The sequence below is a fragment of the Fundulus heteroclitus genome, chromosome 8 (genome assembly GCF_011125445.2).
Source record: "Fundulus heteroclitus isolate FHET01 chromosome 8, MU-UCD_Fhet_4.1, whole genome shotgun sequence".
NCBI classification, from domain to species: Eukaryota; Metazoa; Chordata; class Actinopteri; order Cyprinodontiformes; family Fundulidae; genus Fundulus; species Fundulus heteroclitus.
In genome coordinates this window covers 17,658,402-17,678,517 of record NC_046368.1, presented here as the reverse complement: position 1 = coordinate 17,678,517, position 20,116 = coordinate 17,658,402, and the positions used below count along the sequence as shown (strand labels likewise).

At 37.4% G+C, this 20,116-nt stretch overlaps 1 protein-coding gene across 1 annotated transcript in view; it reads left to right on the top strand.

Annotated features, from left to right (window-relative positions):
• The window catches only part of eng (endoglin), a 49,295-nt gene that overhangs the window by 14,694 nt on the left and 14,485 nt on the right, over window positions 1–20,116 (top strand). Inside the window, exons 3-5 of the mRNA XM_036140220.1 lie at window positions 4,676–4,824; window positions 14,278–14,388; window positions 18,588–18,762. Coding sequence (XP_035996113.1) covers window positions 4,676–4,824; window positions 14,278–14,388; window positions 18,588–18,762 — 435 coding nt within the window. The remainder of the gene's footprint in view (window positions 1–4,675; window positions 4,825–14,277; window positions 14,389–18,587; window positions 18,763–20,116) is intronic.

Below are 20,116 nucleotides of genomic sequence, written 5' to 3'. Positions count from 1 at the left end.
ATTGCTTTAATCACATTTCCTGCAAAGTATTGAGTGTTAGGCAGCAGAATTATATTTGAACAGACTTCTAAATTCCTTTGTAAGCTATTGTATTTTACCTTAAAGGGGACACATAATGCAAAATCCACTTTTTTAGCCCTTGAATCTATTTTACTCTGTACTGTGTAGTCTCTAGGAGTGCAGAATAATATCAATGTAGTCTATTAGGCAGCAGACTTATGCTTGAATACACTTCTAAGAAAAGGTAGTTGTCTGTTGCATCCCGTATTTTATTTGTTTATAAGATTTTTTTATACTGTATAGCTATGACCTCAGGAAATGGTGTCAGCATAGACAATTTTCAGAACATACAGTACAACAAAGCAAAAATACAAAACACAGTACCATAAATGAATGATGACTGATGAAATTAATGGTTTAAAGGGGGGCAGGAAAAGCAGAACTGGAAGTCAAACTCAAAATAGTGTAGAAGATAGTGCTACCAACTGCACCACTGTGAAGCCGGAAGTATTTATTTGAAAATGTTGATGTAGTCTGTCCAGGTGCTACGAAGATATCTTTATTCTCTTTTAGGGTCATATTTCTCAAGTCGCTGTTTTCTGTTACATTTGTTGAACAATTACGTCACAGTAGTTGCAGCGAAGCTGCTGAACAAGGTCAAGGATTTCCAGCTTGCGAACCAACCATTTTTATTTCTCTCCTTTAGATTTAAAGAGACCACACCCAAACGAGTTGCTCTCAGACACACCTCAGAACGGGGTTAAAAAGATGGAACGTGGGGGTAAATTAACAAGGGATTTAGACCAAAAGCATGTCTTCCTGTTAAAGTGTCCATTGTAATAAAACAGTTTATTTTACACACCTCTTGTATCTGCGAATTCACAAACATTACCCGGTAACACAGGGGACTTCGGCAGGTGCTGCTCCACCCTCTTGGTGAAAGATGCTACCAACTCAATAGTATCTTTACACAAGAACATTGTATTTTTTTTAACAAGCAGAGATGGTAACTAAATGGTTTCATACCGTACCACTGTGATCAAGCAGGAGAGACATAGAAAATAAGACAGCGGAGACTGAATCACTATTCGTTGTTGTTTCTGACAAGCTAGCACTCAGCACAATGGCACAGCTTGGCATTGCAGGGCAGCTCTTGGGGTAGCTTATGATCTGTTTATTTGCTTTTACCACGTAGCAAATATTTTAGGAGATGAATATTGTATTGAGTGAAATAATGTGGTAGTTTTGTAGCTTAGGCTATTGCATTAGTACTGGAGATTACCATCCATAATAATTAATGTTTGACAAGCAATGTGCCATGTGCTGCAAGTAATGGTGGTAATAAAGCCCTATGCTTCTGACATGTGCAAAGAAAGTATTGTAGTCCAGTATTCATGGTATACACGGTTCATGAATGTACGTAGCATAGCTTTTCTCAGGTAGACTTCATTAGAAGCTCTGCATAATAGCTTGTCTTTTATGTGCTCCTTCTATGCTAGTCAGAAAACTTTTTTTAATATGTAGAGTTCCCCATGATGTACATTAGCTAAACAGCTTTCCCTTTGTTTGATGATAAATTACCTCAAAGGGAACCACTGGCCATGGTTCAGTTGCAGTGCACTCTTCATAATTATTTGGGAACCTACTCGACTGTACAACACCATTTAGGAGGTTCAAGTTGGCATCTTGAATTAATTGTTTTAATTATGTTTACATCTAGAAACAGTGAAAATGCTACTTTTACCCAGTAATGGGGGTTTACTGACAGGATTTTGTAGGTAATTATAATCTAAATAAGACATGTTTCATAAATAATAACACATTAATAAAATACCATGCAAAATGTTTTGTGGTTGAGATTCAAATTTGACTGCCTTTTTGGGAATCGGTTGACCTCTACTTTGTGAGGCGTATCTCTGCGCTCATCCATCTCATTAATCAGACAAAGCATGAAAAAATAGTACACAGCATATTTAACAAAACATACCACATTCTTGCTGACTAAACGGAGCAAAACATTGTTAAGGATAAGTTGGAGTAGAAATGTCCTAAGATGCACAGCCTAATGATACTGTGCACAGTTGAGCAAAAGCAGAAAACAGATGTTTGTCATTTTAAAACGCAATCTTCTGTGTCCTTTAGGAATGTATAAGAGGTTAGAAAAACATAAACCGACACACTTGAGCACGTAAAATGCCCATATGGGATTTTTTCCTCTGTTTTATTAATGGATTTGTGGTGTTACAGAAAATTGTGCGCTTTGTTGATTCTTATATTTCTAATACAATTTTGTGAGCTTTCAGTCACTTTTCTGTAACGACTTTACTTTGTATCCAGTGACCATATCTTGTTCATATCTAATGAAAAGAGAGTATCTTTAAGACTTAAAGCTGCACTTTGAATCCAAGCTTATTTTATGAATTGAGTTCGTTTTCCGTCCTCCTTAATGTTTTATATTCACATTTACTACATCTAAATGGAAATCACTGACATCCATAAACACATCTTCTCATGGAATGGGAAATGGTGGGGACTGATTTAAGTAGATAAAGGGGACAGAGGATGGAATGGCTCTTATATACCTCATTTACCAGCAAACCGCTTAGCAAAGCCATTGGCATTTCCGGGGTCAAGGGAGCTAAATGAATGTTCTTCATATCCTATGGTGACTCGTAAAAAGGCAACAACGACACACACACACGCGCGCACACACATAGCTGTTGTTACTCAGTCAGTGTGATTTATACAGAGACCTCGGGTGACAGTCATGGGCCGTTGACTCTGTCACAGCAGAACAAGAGAGAAATAACTTAATGGATGTGGATATTGAGTAACAGACATTAACGCAGAAGGCCAGAATAACAGGAAGCGAGCCTTGACCTCCGTGGCAAAAGCAAGGAAGACAGAAGGCAAATGGGCATAGATGATCCTCCTTGATTTACAACATAAACTTGCTGTTCATAGTACTAAAGTATTAACCCCCCCTCTCCTCCCGGAAATTCATAATTACAAAAATCCCATCAATTATGTGAAACATCAACTTTAAAGCACTATCACACATGTTCTTTTGTAACTCATCCCGTCCCCCTCCTATTTCTGTCCCAGTTTGTCTCAATCTATCTATCGCCTGCAGATAGTGAGGATATTGCCTTGATCAAGTCTTCTCATTGGGTGTGGGGCATTTTGCTTTCCAATACTTGCAAGTTACCATTAATCCATTCCTCTGCTTTCTCTACAACCTCTCTCCCTAATGGATAGTGACCCTCTAGGTAAACAATCCAAATACATCATAAAAGCCAGTGAAGCAGTCTGCCATGCACCATTTCTTAGTATATTAGCTGTCTCTGTTACGGTGTGGCCATTCAACGACAGAGGTGTTGTTAGGGACTGAGGCCTGCTCCAGTCATGTATTCCTACTTTATTCCTCTACTTTATTATGCAGCGCCTTGCAAAATAAATTGTAATACCCCTTAAACATTTCAGCAAGTTTTCAGGTTACAATCACAAACCTAAATTTATTTTACAGGGATTTTATATGATGGACCAAGTTAAATATTTAAGTAAAGCTTAAATATTTAACTAGTCTTACAACCATAAAGCACTTTACACTACAGTCAGTATAGTAAAATATGACTTTATTCAAATATGACTTTATTCTTATAACATTATGACTTTATTCTCAAAATTTCCCCCAAAAAAGGAAAAAAAATCCCACCCATAAAAAGGGGGTCAAAAGGGGCTGAAAAGTTTGGAAATCCATGTGATAGACCTAAATAAAACTCTTATAAATTGAGATGCCTCACAGGTTTTTTTTTTGACTATAATTTAATTCTACACACAATTTTTATCACTGTGACTTAATCCTGGTGTCAGACTTTTCTTACAATCTCTGGTTTGCAATAGAAGCAGGACGAGACAGCACGGTGAGATTCATAAAGTTGAATAAAAAAGAAAATACATTTAAAAAAAAAACTCTGGCCTTTTACACCAAAGTCTGAAAAGAAAAAGTTCGCCGAAGAATATTTTGTCCCTGACAACCGCAGGCAGGTTAGAGCACACGTACATTCTCACTCTAATTTAACACAATAGAATACACACACACACACACACACACACACACACACACACACACACACACACACACATCGCTCAGGTCAAACAGCAGGCATTTATAACCAACCTCACCCATGACCGCACAGCCTCGGCCCGATTAATTCAGCCTCCAGAGACAAGGATCCCCAGGTTAAACAGCAGCCTCATAGGAGAGAGCCAAGTGAGCAGTCTTGATGGATGACTGCGACTCAGAGTCTTGACGTGTCTGATAAACGTGGAGCGGCTGATATGTTTTTAAACAATGTAGTCCTACCCACACATTTAACATCCATACGCTGAAACCAGGCAAAAGCTTTCAGGATGATTAATAACAATTTTAGCCCTTTCCAGGCAGGGGATCTGTAATACAGTGGAGCTGATCTATCTGTTAAATGATAGCTTTCTGGCTTTCATACTCACAGGTTTTCATTCAGTCGGCATAATGACAAAATATGACGGCCCTGTTGTAGATAGACTGAAAATCTTGACAAGTGAATACAATGAGTCCTATGTTTATGTGCAAGACAATAAATAAATAAATACTGCTGACACTGCATAATCATTTACATTTTATTTCTTTCAGCGTCAAGCCAGACATGCCAACCGCAGAACCAAGAGCCGATGTACGTGAGAGAGATGTTGATGGGCTGTTGGACCGATTTTGTCAGAGAAGACAAAGCAGAAGTACACATCCTTAACCTGATATGGACCAGGGTGGACAATAAAGAAAATGTAAATATGCCACATCATTATTTTAGTAGAAATCTCTTAAAGCTCAATTAATAGTGTAACAGATTAAAAATTCAGCAAGGAGGTGAATACCAGAAATTATTCTTATACTGAAACCTTGTGTCAGAAGTAAGACATTTTTATATTTAATATCTGCTTTCTATAACAGAAACCCAAGCGTGTTCTTGGAGTTTGATGATCTTAGAAAATAAAAATGTAAAAAATTAAATAAATAGAAAAATAGGAGGAAATTAATTTAGTTTAAAATATTTCAAATATTAATTTGAAATCCAAACATTTTATCTTTTTTGTGGTCAAAAACAGGTGAGAATAAAACCAAATTTTCTGTTTTGTTTTTAGTCAGGGATTAATTTTTTTTTCAAGAAGATTAAAGTAAGCTTAGACATCTGTTCACCACTTTTTGTTCACAAAGACAAATATGTATATTAAAAATTAAAACCTACTTATTTGGGTCTTTTTCATTACTCGTTCAAGATGAAAAATAAAGGATCTAATTACCAAAACATGCCGGAATCATTTTTATAAATCAAAATACAACATTTAATTCCAAAGAGCCATTGTGCAACATGGGCATTTTGGTCTGATTGCTCATACTTCGTTTAGTTTCCTGTCTGGTTAATTCAATTTGATTAATGTTAATTAGGAAAAAGCCAACCACAACAATTTCCATTACTATAATAGGACAGGTCATTGTTACATACACAGGATAACTGTTTTAAATGCAGTGCTAAATAAAATTTTACTGCTCTTGTAGTCTGAGACCATAGAAGGTGGCACAGGGTTAAATTTGACTAAGGCCAAATAGCTGAAAAAACTTTAAAAAATGTCAAGATAGAGGATAACAGCCAACTCACATCAGGAGTGAGGTAAACAATGATTCATGTGCCGTAATACCCACTCCCTTTCCCCTCATTCTCTTAGTAAACCTTCATGTAAGTAGTTTCTAAAAGCACTTTCCTTTGCATTATTAAAATAATAAAAAAATCTACTCAGTTTTAAAGCAACAGGAAGTTTGTTTGTATCCTTGACAGCCTTAAACAGATAAACTGATGTTGGGCATAAGCACAATACATATTTTCACAATCCTGAGGTGAATTTTTGGGTTTCTTTCATTTCTCTGTTTTTCTCTGTTTTTTTATGTTCTCTAGTAGAAGTCATTATAGTTGATTAATTTTAGATTCTTAGTTCATTTTTTCTTCTTTGTATATTTTACATTCTCTATTTTCTATCTCAGCGTTTCCCCTCTTCTCAGATCCTGCTCATTATTCTCCTCTGCTCAGTTCCTTTGCCTTCATTGATCTCAGTTGCTCTTCATTTTCCACCTGATCACTCTCACCTTTGTTGCCATGCCTTTCTCCACTCTTCCCGCTGTATATAAACTGGCCGGTTGTCGTTGTTCAGTCGCTAGACCCTTCCATTGCCTCTGTCACTCTGCCCTGTTCTCCATTTTACTCTTTGGTGCTGTGTATATTTGCTTTTTGAATTATTCATTAACTCCTTGTTTGCTTCCAAGTTCCTGTCTGCAGTTTGCTCCTGCTAAAGCCGCACAAAAGACATCTTTTGCGATTTTTTTTGTTTTAAAGGCGTACCCTCATTTGTTGCTCTTGTCTTTTGAGTTTGATCCAATAAGTTCTGTATTGCACAAACATTCATAATGTTGGAGATTCAGGATCATTATTCTTTTTGAATGATACAGTAATTTCTTTAAAACTAAGTACTTAAATATTTAACAGTAAGTTTTATTAATATATAACAGTGGCATCCAAGACTTGCATGAGGGTTAGGGTAAATCATCAAAATGTAATTTGTTTTAGTAATTTATTTTTATAAAACTCATTAATTGGATCCATTACACACAGAAGGATTTTCTTCAACCTTTTGCTAAGTGCATTTGTCTTAATCTTGATGTCTATGGCTTACATCTAATGAAATCCCAGAATTTAGTTTTTCCGGCAACTACAACCTTGCATAAGACCTATAACATGTTTTTAATAAAGACATGTTGCACGGTATATGCACTCAATATTTAGATTGTCAATGAAACCTAGGCTGCATTAAAATAAATATCCACATATCAGAACTATTTGAACATTTTGAGAAAATGTATAGATATTTCTCAAACCAGAGGAAGTAACTGTATCATCTGCATACATTCCAAATTTGACACAGTGACAGTGATTGCTTATGTATAAAGAGTAGACCCACAAGTCTTTTGCTGTTTATAAATGCATGGAGACTAATTCATTTTAAATAGCTTCTAGATTCTCTGCATTTTGTGTCGCTGTTGTATTATATGGGGTTGTATGTAATCAGAGATAGCTTTAGATAAATTTGTCTGTTCTTGGTCAAAACTGATGTTTGCTTTTTCAGAGGATTATTTTAGTTCAGAATGAGCAGCTGAGCCAAGTGATGCACTGAGCTGATACACTCAACACTGACAGTTTTATGTTGCCCAGGAGGAAAAAAAAAGAATGATAATAATGCTCACATGGGAGATTAGAGGAAAGCTCCTGCAGCTAAGCTATAGACAAGGCTGTAAGATGGGAAAACCGCTGAATTCTAGTGAAATATTTTGTCAAAACACATTAGACTGTGATTTGACTCCAGTATGCAACACATGAACTAGTCCTTATATTGAAATGAGAGCCCAAACTACGCAATGACATCATAGAACAAGATACATAATATAACACCAACAATCACACTCCATTTCCCCCTTTATCAGACAGATAGTGGAGACATTTACCAGAGACAAGAAATTACTAAAGATTTTCCCAGCAGTTTTTTCAGGCCTCTTTAACTGATAGCCGAGTTAATTTGGCAGTGTTTTTAAAAATGATTTTCCCACTAAAGTGATGCATGCACACACGCACAATATAAGTGTTGACAGCATATTTGATTTTTAGACAATTCTTTAGGGAATGACATTGAAAACTTATTTCAGAAAACTTTTAATCTGTGTGCAGTTATTGCTCAGCCAGAGCACATTTTTCACTGCCCAGTGCTGTCGGTCAGCTCACATTATTCATTCCTTTATCAGGGAGTTGTTTGTTCTTTATGTGAGACTTCCACATAACCTTTGCTAAACTGCTGTTTGGTCTTTTTAGTTCAATTTGTCAGGAATTTTTTTTTTTTCAGTTTTCTCATATGGATAGAAGTAGATGTTGTCATTCTGCCTGTGATGGTGCAAAACTATGCAATCCCATCAATCCATTTTGTTTGTAAAATCATTTCAGTGATGCTTCTTAGAAAGCTTGTAAGAATCTTTTCTTAACTGAAAACCACAGCAGTTTACAATCAGCTGGGTTTGCTAAACGTTTACAGTGTCAACTTTAGTCTGTACAATGTTTCCCAACCTCGTTTCAGCATGTCGCAAGCAGGTCTTTATCTTGCATGCTGTTGAACCTCCCTCTAAATCAGTGACATGTGTTTCTGGATAGGTTTTAAATCTTTTGTAAAACCTATTTGGAAAGACATTTTTCTCTTAATCATACTAGGGTAAAGATTAAACCAGAAAAAAGAGATATTCCTCAAAATAAGCTTGCGTTGACAAAAGTTAAATTTAATATGGTGTGTGCCAAGTTTCAATAATGAATATGAGTCTTAGTGGCGCAACACACATAATTTTGTTCATGTTTTGCTTTTAAATTGGACAAAAGCTGAATCCAATTCCATCCTTCCCCATGATTCTTAGATCTAACTCTTAATCTCCGTTGTTTTTGATCAGGAACTGGGCACAGCCTTCTTTAAAAATAAGATTTTTCTGGGGCACACTGGGGAATTTGCCACTGTTGTTGTAAATCTATCATTAACTGTGATTAAGCAAATTTTTGTGGTTCAATCTCCCAAACCTGCAAATGGAAAGATTGTTTTTCATCAACGCTATACAGGCATATGACATTCCATCTGTTTAGGTCTAAGAAATTGGCAACAGCTAACAGCACATTGTCTTCATAAAGTAGTAAATCTTTACATAATAAAGTATTATAAGTGCTGCTCTTTGTGGCTTTGAATTTATTGGGGGTCATTTGGACTTACTGGATGGATGGATGGATGGATGGTTGTTTTTGGCTCAGGAAAGGATGTTTTATCAAGTACAAAAAAATACAATAAACTAGTCATAGGATGTTTCTACAAAAAACCTTTATCTGAGCTTTTGGGGAAAAAAAAATAAAATGGTAAAACTGTCCAGTCGGAAGGGAGGTTTACTCTTCCTTCTCCTTTCTTTGTCCTTTAAAGTTTCTTATCACCTTCTTCCTCATCCTTTTATTTTCTCACTGATTTACAACCCACCGGGGGCATTTGACTATCACAGTTTGACCACACTCTGAATTATAGCCGGAGCATCAAGGGGCTGCACAAGCCAGCAGAATTTGCTGGGAGGGGCTGCTTGTGTGCCGGACACATTGATGTCACACACTGGCTTGGGGTATTGGCGCAAGGCCGAGACTAGACCAATGGAGCCGACACAACTTGGGGGAGAGAGAGCCAAAAGAATAACTGGAAACTGCATCAGCAAAGGCCCTTGAAAAAAGGAGTCAGAGAAAAACAATTGTATCCTGAAAGCTTAGGAACAAAAGCAGCAAAAGGTGAGTGATCTGGGTCAAAGTTCAAGAACAAAGTCACAAAGCTAGGCAGCGAAACAATGAAGCTCTTTAGAAAGTAGTATTTAAAGACAACACCACCGAGGTGTCTCTGTATGAGGTGCAGTGGCTCAGCAGGAAATGCCATTCATTCATTTGCTGCATGTAGATGTAACACGACTGAACTAAATCCTCAGGGGTATTTCTTGGCAGATGCTGTGCTGCTGCACCTCACGACTCTTTAGTTCAGACTCATGTTTAAATAACAACAGCGTTCTCTTTCTTCCAGTAACTCCTCAGGGCAATCTATATATCTATCATCTTTGGCTATAATAAATATTCTGCACAGAAGATGGAGGACTTATCAAATCATGGTTACCGGTGCCTCTCTGTAACATTCACACTGTATCATGCATTATACATGTAAAGGTGCAGGCACATGGAAAATATATCCAGCTTGTAATATTTTATGGTCATATGCTCCAGTGCCCCAGATAGCATGCACACATGCTGTGGAGGAATTTGTCAAACTATTGTTTCAAATACTCAGTAGTATTTATTTATATATTTCACTTTTTTTAAACATATTTCTAGTTTGAATGGAAATTTGGGATTCTGTATTAATAATTATAATATTGTCTCCATCTTTTAATAATAAAAAACATATATACTATGCATCAGACTGGTCCTGTTTGGGTCAGTCTGTAATGAATAATGCTGGTGAACCCGATAGTCAGCCGGACACAGAGTTACATTTTTAAAATAGTTTATTGTGAGGGATGAATAGTGGTAGGTGAGGCAGGCAAGCAGAACCAGACTTGACAGAAGATTTAATGGCTGAATGGTGCAGGCAGGGGTGAGTAGGAGACCAGACGATTCAAGTAGTGACAGACCAGAGCAGGCGATATGGACCTGGGAACCACCAGAACGGGCAGAGCGAGTGGCTGGAACTCATGGGGAAACAGGCAGAACTGCAGCATGCAGACACAGGCAACTTTCTTTAGAGAGGCGAACAGAAGAGTCCAGCTGGCTGGGTACACAGGAACTAGCAGAGACGAAGCACATCAAACGAGACGAGAAGAGCTGTTCTGGCAGGGATGAGCTGGCTGAAGCAGGTATAAGTAGGCTGGTGGACAGGTGACCAGAGTTGACAGTAATCACTGGCAGGAGGTGGAGCTAATGTGGGCTAATTGACTGTTGACTGAGCTGATTGGATAATGGCTGAGAGGTGAGAGGCTGATAGGAAAAGTCCAAAGCAAAACAAACAAAAACCTAAATCACGACACAGTCAGGATTTTTGGTATTTTATGGATCTGCTAAATGCTAAAGTAATCGCAATTCTTTTAAAGATGTTTTGTTTGATCTGTCTTTAACATTAAGGTGTTTACATACAAGCATCTGTCTTCAGATGTTGCTGTAATAGTTCCACATAATGTTTCTCCCTTATGATGCCTTCAGATAACTTTTATCCTCTTAAATTTAAACATGGTCATCATGGCCAAACACATCTGTTTTAGATTCAACTGGACATGTTTCCAGTAATTAAAAGTAATTAAAGTCTTTGGTACAGTGTTCATTTGTAAACTTTTGTCTGTCTTTTTGTTGCTTTTGGAGTACAGGCTTCTTCCTCTCTGATTGGCCTTTCAGGCTATGTTAGTAATGGGCTTGTTTTGACTGTGCATTATGAAACTCTCTTATGAGCTTCAGTTAACATCTTCACAAGGTCTTTTGCTTTTGTCCAGGAGTTGCATCACACATTTCGCACCAAAACATTTCCAGCCCTGAGAAACAGAACCAATCTCCTACCTGAATGCCATGATAGTTGGACATTTCTATGTTTTCTATAGTTGCATAGGATTGTTTAAACAAAATGTTTTGATACAGTCAGGCAACTAAAAATTGTACCAAAGAATCAAACATATGGTCTGCAATTCTTTTCCTGACACTTTGTGGGATTTCTTTGGATTTTCTCACTATGTCAAAAAATAAAGTTGTATGTTTAGAGTGTTTCCTCAAAACACTTTTACTGGTGTGCCTCAGTTTAACAGAAATGCATTAATTTAATCTGTCAGAAACTTGCATAGACATGACATCTTTATCAAGGTTTTCCTTTTAGGAAGGTAATAAACTCATTATTGTCACTTTTACCATGCTAAACGAACATATGTAAGCTTCTTGGTTTTATAGATAGTTAAAGAAACCTTTATTAAAAACTCTTATTATTCTAGCATTTTACATATTAAAATATACATAGTATATATAAGACAGTAATTGCACCTGAAATAAAACATTATATTTTTGCTTGATTGGATGTCAGAGAATGAGTTAAAAGGTCTTTCTGTTTCTTCAGTGAATGTATATTTCCAGTTTCAGTGGCGTAATAGCTTCAGACACCTTGTGCCCCCATGATCTTGGAGCTAGCTCTTTTTACAGTCTAAGAGGAAAATGACCATTCATAAATTCAGCTGCAAACACTAACGTGTGCACAGCCTTTTATTCCCTGAGAAGAAGCTGAACCTATTTATTAGGTGCAGACACTACTCCAGGCCCACTACGCAGCAGACACTGTTAGTGCTGGCCTGTATGCATGCAGGACGACACCTCCATCCGTCTGTTAACACTCGGCATGCAAACAGCTCCTTCAAAATGCATCTGTGTCTAGCTCATTGGCAATTTGACTTCGGTCTCCTTAGGCCTAATTTGCTCTGCAGGCGTCCAAAGATCTGCATGTCTCCAGCTCGGGCTCGTAGGAGTTCTCTCATATTCTGTTCTGCCAATGTCAGGTAGCGAGTAAATAAATTGAATATAAGGGATTCACACTGTGTCCTCAGTGTGCTCATTGTCTACCAACAGCCCTGGTCTTACACTAAACATCTTTACAAAAAGTAAAACTTTTGGTATTGAAATTCAAAGGTGCATGAAAGCAAGCATTTGAATATATGAAAGTAACTTGCGAAAGAAAACACCATTACCCTCGAGAGATACGTTAAAGTAATTTTTTGTTCCCCGGCTTTCTCTTTTTTTGTCAAGCTGTTGTGCAAAGGTTTGATATTGAGGTGATTGCAAAAGAATAGAAAGCAAATAGAAAAAAACAAAGTCTTTCACTTCTAAATCCAATTATCTTTTTGCCCGTTAAAGAACTAAAGTAATTTGATTTTGGATTTATTGGTGTTAAGTCAGATTGGAAACATATATCTCTAAACTCCAATTTAATATTCAGACACCACTCAGCACCATTTGCATCCATACCATTCAGCAGTTCCAGCTTTGCACCACGCACATGCGGAGCATAGTAATTAAGGCTGATTCATAGAGTGACGGTGGTGGTGATTAGCAAATCACATCACCATTATGTTACAATGGATAAAATATAGCTGATGAGACATTACATTATGTGGTAAATTATGTTAAGGGGTTTTATATTCTGCCCAATTTCGATGAGATTAGACATATATGGGAGGACTGCTTGAAATATTTGAAATCATAGTGAAAACACAGAAGGTTCCAGCAAATGCTCCCATTGTGCCAATGCATCAGCTACATATTACATGAATTATAAAAATTACACCTCATTGCACAACAGGGAAAATAATTACCTTTTTACCCTCTGCGCAGTACAGAAGCGTAACAACAGAGCAAAGCTGCATTACCTCATCGGCGTCTGCGTCAATACAAAAGGGGACAGGAAAGAACGCTTACATACCTCCACCAAATATATGCCCTTCTCAAATGACTGGCAGTGCTTTTTCAGCAGAGAAGCATGTGGTGACATTTCAGAGCTCAGCGGCGAAAAACCAGGAGGGATTGTCAAAACCATCACTGATTTGTAGTCGCAAAGAGAGGGAATCAAACTTTTACCGAATTAAACTGCAGTTGGGGGATATTTTTAAACTTGGCGTAGTGAGCACAATACCTCCCCTCAACGCTGTCAACTTGATGTCTGGTAATTTAAGGGCAGATGGGGAGGTTTGCAAATGAGGGAGAAGTGTTCTCTTCATAAAAACAACAGTTACAGTTCATTAAATAATTGGACACAATTTTCTGATATCTTACATATCTAATCTTTTTTGTGCATAATTCTGTATTAAAATACCTAATTACTGTGGTGCCTTTTAGCATCTCTGCAAGTTATAAAAATGTGCACAACAAGCACAGATCGCCAGGTACAACCTGGCGATCTGTCCAGGTTGTACCCCGCCTCTCGCCCAATGACCGCTGGAGATAGGCGAGTAGAGAGAACGGATGGATAGGGATAGGTAGTTGTTTTACAGAAGAATAGAAGAGAGATGTCTTCTATTATCACACAGAGGGGACATGTAGGTGTACCAGCAGCAAACTGAAAGGCAAATGGAAGCCTGTAAATTGACACTAGGGTAAGAAAATCTGGAACAAAACAGACAACGCATAAGAATAAGAGAACATACAGTGAGGGAAAATTTACAACACAAGAACAAAAATACTATACTAATAAAAAATAGCATACTTAAGGTCAATACATGTTTTTTTATGCTTCGCTTGTATGATTCAAGACAGACTTTGCCAAAACGAAACCTATGATAGATTTTAATCCAACTTTCCTGGGTTACCACTGGCAATAAATATTTGCAATGAAACTTTGAAGGTCAATGTGCTTCGCATCTTTCACTTGATAGAAACAAGTTTGTTGTCTTAACCTCTGTGCCACCTCCTACGTTTCTCATCCAGCTGCACATTTTTCAGATGGATGCAAACCTCATAAAGCAGAGCTGAATTTGTACTTCTACAATTTTAACATTAAATATGTGCAGTAAATGTATGCATTTGAGGTTACAAATATAAATTGAAATGTGTCACTCTGTTTTTATCTTCCCAGATCAGAATGTTCCACCTTGAAATGAACATTTCAAAGCCAGCGATCCTTATCATGACATCTTCAGAAAAGGCATATGTTGCGCACGCACTCAGCAAAGAAGTGAAAGTTTATGTGAGTAGTGCTTTTGCGTTTTTCTGTATGTGCTTCCTGTTTGTGTTTCCTGTTTGTTAACGTTTCAGCACACACATTCAGTTCATTTAACTACGTTTGTCAACCAACTTACCGAAGCTTAATACAATTAAAAAAAAATATTGCATTCTATTTGGATTTTACGTAATAAAACCAACACAAAACAGTGTATCATTGTGAAGTGGAAGGAAAATTAAACTAAAAACTTTAGCTTTGGACTCCCTTTTCCCTGTGGTTATAGCTGAATCTCATTGGAGGTAAGTTTTAAAAAGTTTATTTTCCATTGCTTCCCATCAACCACAACAATACTTCATAAATTACTTATTCCACAATGTAACCAATAATTTAAATAACATTTGAAATTAATGCAACTAAGGAACAAAAGTGCCAAAGGGGAAAACTTCTGAACTCTGTTAATATATACACCATACAGCTTTGATGTGATCAAAATTACGTGATGCTTCTCTACCAGCTTTGCACATCTTAATAAAATGTTATTTTTTTTCCTGCATAGAGGTTTAAACCCAGTCAAATTGGACAAAGATACATTTTGAACTGCAACTCTCTTGTCATCTCAGTTTGATTGGGCCATTTTAACACATGAATATGCTTGGATCTAAATCCTTCTACGGTAGCTCTGTCTTTTTGTTTAGGGTCATTACTGTTGGGTGAACCTGTGCCTCAGTCCCATGACTTTTGCGACTTTTAACAAGTTCAACCTTTTAGCTCCACCTATCGGGTCTGAACAGTTTCCCTGCCCCTGCTGAAGACAAGCATCTCTGTAAAATGTTGCTGCCACCAACGTAGGGGGAATTTTGTGTTCAGGGTGCTAAGCAGTGTCATTTTGTCTGCCATACATAGCTTTTTGTGGATGTGGACCAAAAAGTTGGACTGAAATGCTTTCTTATGCACTATTCTGTGTGTGTGTGTGTGTGTGTGTGTGTGTGTGTGTGTGTGTGTGTGTGTGTGTGTGTGTGTGTGTGTGTGTGTCTGTCATATAAAATCCCAGAAAAATACATTGAATTTTGTGGTTGTGATGTTACAATGTGTGAAAAAGTTAAAGAGATGTGAATGCTTTTGCAAGCTGTGCAAAACTGAGTTTTTTTTTTTAAGAAGAGACCCATGTTGATTTTTTTTTATGAATATTCCCCAATGGATTCCTCTGAGAGCAGCAGTTTTTGTTTTAGTGCTTTTATTACCCACCCTATAAAACTAACAAGTAGCCAATAACGACAGGGGATGATGGTATTGACTGTAAAATTAATGTACCAATAAATGAGAGTTTTAGACTTTTATACACTGATCACAGATAAAAAAGGTATATGAACTGAGTTGCTAAGGTTTTAATCAGATAGAGGCGTAAACAGTGAACTAATACTGCAAAACGTACAAAGTGTTGAGCTGGTAAATTCTAGTGTGATAATGACTGGTAACGTTTAAATATATACAGCCATGTGCAACAATTAGCACACCCTATGTAAGACTTCCTGTTTTTCAAACATATTTGGACATATTTTATATTGATTTTACATTTAATGAAAAAGTCTAAGAATCAACTAATTAAAAGAAAAAGCATAACTCCTAAAACCTTTTTTTAATTGGGATGAAAAAATAAATTTTTTATTAAAAATAAATTATGACACCCATCATTGATTCCCTCTCAAATGGCAAACATGCTAAAAGAAGTCTCTAAAAACCCTAACTTCTGTTGTAGATAAAGTACGTCCTGATACAGTTTGCAAGTGGTAGATAGCAACAGCAAGTTTATTTCTAAAGTTATTTCAGCTAATTAACAGCTAACATTAGTAGAGGGTAGGGTGTCCTAACCTTTTTTTTTATCAGTCAGAACACACTTCTTTGAGGTAAAAAAGGAACATTGTTTAAGAAAGAACAACAGTTTTTACCTTGTGTCCTAACTTGTCATTTAAAATTCATGCTTTTTTGAACAATAATGTATTTGGTGCAGAACTGCTAATGTAGGTCATGGAGCTCCCGGTGAATCTGCCATTTTTAGTTCTCAGAGCATGTTTGTAGTCTAAGCTGAAGGACGCCTAATCCACAAGTGGATAAGTCATCGGTTGTTCATTATACCGTACTACAACATACTACTAAAATATCTGAATGCTCTGTGACCTGGAAGGGGGGAGGGGGGGGTGACGTGCCTCTCTTAGATTTAAAGAGACAGCGACAAAACGAGATGCTCCCAGACAAACCTCAGAAGAGTGATAAAAAGGGGGAGCTTGGTGGTAAATTAACGAGGAATTGAGACCAAAGCATCGCTGTTCCACTTTATATAGACCACAACTGAACGATTTCAAAGTAAAAAAGGAAGAACTAAAAAGCATGATATGCCCCCTTTAAGTTTTAACCAGTTTGTCCTCATTTGCACTTTGTCTTCATGTGTTTAAAGAAGCTCTGATAGCTGATAGACGAAGAAAAAAAAATCTCAGCATCCTTATCGAGCCCTGAAGTGAAAAACATGAGTAAATTAAGTGAAATAACAGCTGTCCCGTCAGTGCTATGACATGCTTCCAGGCATGTCAACAATTACTGATATGCTGACAGCAGCTTGGTACCACATCCTCTATCATGTCCTTTCAAGAGCCTGGACAACATTTACAGTGACGGCAGGATGTTTTTGCGGGATGAGCTCTATCACTGGGGGATAATAGGGCTTTGCTGCAGATTGCAGCGTAGGAGAATAAACATCTGTTCAGCATCTGAGAACCTACGTCAACAGCTTGACAGCACGCTTCTGTGTCACGGCTCCTCTTGGCCTCCCAAGACCAAGAGGTTGTTTAAAAAAGCATTAGCATGGCAGTTTCTTCTGAAGACCTGTGAGGGCTCACATTTTTCTGTATAAAACAGTTCAGTGGTTGTCAAAGTGGGTTATTCTCAAATCATTCTTCATGGGAAATGACTCCTGTACTTATCTGCTGTAAGTAGAACAGCTTTTATGTTCTCTATCACATGGAGCTGGACCTGTACAAAACATTGCTGATGACTAATGGAAAATAATTGAAAAATCTGTTTTTCCTGTCACTTCCATTAGACACCGGTGCTTTTTTTTTTTTTTTTTTTTTTTTGGCTATTGCCTTCAAAAATTCTGGTAGCATGTAGAATATTACTGACACTAATGTGATTAAATTTTCCCCATGACATTAAGCTTTTTACCTTTTTTCTTCATGTCCTCATTTTAAAGATTTCTCCATCCGCCTGTTTCTGTTGTGGATGACTCTCCTGCTTTTTAATGTTTTCAGCTCCTCTCCACACTATTTTTGATCCTATGTCAATCAAATATTCATGTAGAAAGAGATATGACTCCCTCTGGCTTACTCGGCTTACACCATTTGTTCTGCTTTGTGCCACAAAGGCATGCACACAAACCCACATTCAAAGGCCAGGATAGTGATTTTTAGCAATTTGGAAAATAGGCACTTCCTTCTCACTTACAGGATAATTTTTAAACATCACTGGTGTTTTCTTTTAGCATATTGTTAATTTTTACCTCATTTTTGTCTAAGAGGGATATAAACATGTCTAGCATGTTGAGTCCCATCTCCAAATATCAGTGGAATAAGAGACTGGAGAGGCTAATGGTTGTTGATCTAATACACATTATGCATGTTAAGCTTTAAAGAAAAGAAAAGCTACTCAGAATTTTAATTGTTTAGTTGAAAGAGATTGATTAATGCTCTCAGCATTCTTGAGAAATAAGCCAATTTTAGACACTATTCACACCGTATACTGCTGTTCTTTTACCCATGAACCACAACATGTAAACTTCATTATTTCCCATTGGTCCAGACAAGGAAACGGCAGTGTCTAGTCAATGAGATGGATGTATATATTTATACCTCGTTTGGAGCCAGATTCCAGCCGACTATGGTGACGCACAAAGCTAAAAAAGGTCCCATTTCCTGGCCCCACTCAGGAAGTAAAGGAAAGACCTTGGCTCCAACTGGGTTGTGCAACTGGACTCGTGGACACTTAACCATAACAACATTCTTTTTTTTCAGAGCTCTGTTCAGAGAATGGAGGGAGGGTTGGGTGGAGGATAAGAAAAATGAGAGGCAAAGAATGACAGGGAAACATGATGAGGAGAAAACACTGATCCGCCTCAGTGTTGTTGCAGTTAGATTAAAATAAATTAACTGCTGTGTTTTTGCTGTGCTTTACAGGTGAATAGTTCCACAGTTACAATGGTAGGTAAGGCAGATCACAACAATATCTACCCAGAAGATCTTCCCCATCAAAACGAGGAGCTGATCAATTGGGCAAAGCAGAAATTTGGGGGTGTGACTTCATTCTCTACTGTTCAAGATCTCAGGAAAATCACACTGACAGAAGCACAAGGTGAGAAATATTTTTGTTAAACTTTGCTCAGGCTTAGATAGACATATTCCTTGTCTCTGCAGCTTTGTCAAGAAATCAGTCAGATGCATACACAAGTAGTACAAACAAATTACATTTAAGAATTTGCATGAAAATTAACATTAAACAAATTAATAAAACACACAGCAGAGCCTTAAAATGCAACAAATAAATACAATATATTTCTACCTGGGAAAAAAACAACAACAACCAGGTCTGCCATCCCTGGGTGTTATTCCAGTCCTTCTGTGAGTCAACTACGCCATACCAATAGCCAAAGCTTACCTATAGACCTCCAATTTTGCCTCCTTCATGAAGGACATGGATATCAGATTAAGGAGATCCTTAAATCACTTCTTCCACCACCAAATAATCTTCTCAGTACTGCTTTTGTTCAGCATTGTTGCCTTGCAGCAAATAGGTTGCAGAATTAATCCTAGCAGGAGCCTTTTTGCATAGAGATGCACTTTCCCCTTGTGAATGTATCAGTGCTCTCCAGGTACTCTGGCTTCCTCCTATACATTTTTAAATGATTGCATGCTTGGGTCTTTGTCCCGTCTGACTTTGTGTTGACCTGTGGTGGACTGGTTGACCTGGTTAGACTGTACCCTGCCTTTAACCCAATGACTGCTGGTCTCCTCGTCTTTTACATTCTGGGAAAATATGCTTTCTCGTCAAACAACATAAAGCAAATACTATTTAGTCTCAAAATAGTTGTCAAAAAGCAGACATTCCCAGATTCTCCAAACCAACACAGTTATTTCTAATTAGAGTAGAGACACAAAGTCAAGGAGCCAGTTACAATTTATTAGTAACAGCCTTTTAAAAGGCGAGGCCTTGGAGAACTGACCATTGATGGGTGCCCAAAAACATTATGAATCAAAGTGAACTGCTATAGACAAGTAAAAGGGAGAAATCAAGGACATTGTGACATGTTATTACCATCAGGTGCAGCACTGGTTTCCCCTTGTAAACATAATTATTTAAAAATAAATCCTTCTTAAGATAGTGTGATCCAAAGACAAGCTTTTTCTTTGCTGAAATTGTAATGGCTGCTCTTGCTCTTCATTTTATTGTGGTATTTAAAGGGAAATAAGCTTAATCCCTTTATTTTTATCCTTCTTTAGGTTGCCAAGTGACTGATCAAACTGAACCACCTTGTCTAAAGTATTTTTCTTGTGCATCGCTCTCACTAAGATCTCAATGCAAAATAAATCTGACATACTGTAACCTCTTTGACACTTACAAATTTAAATAGATTTGCTGGTAATGCTCCGTTGTAACCACTGACCTGCTCATTACTTTGTACAATACATTTGCTGTGAGCATTTGTATC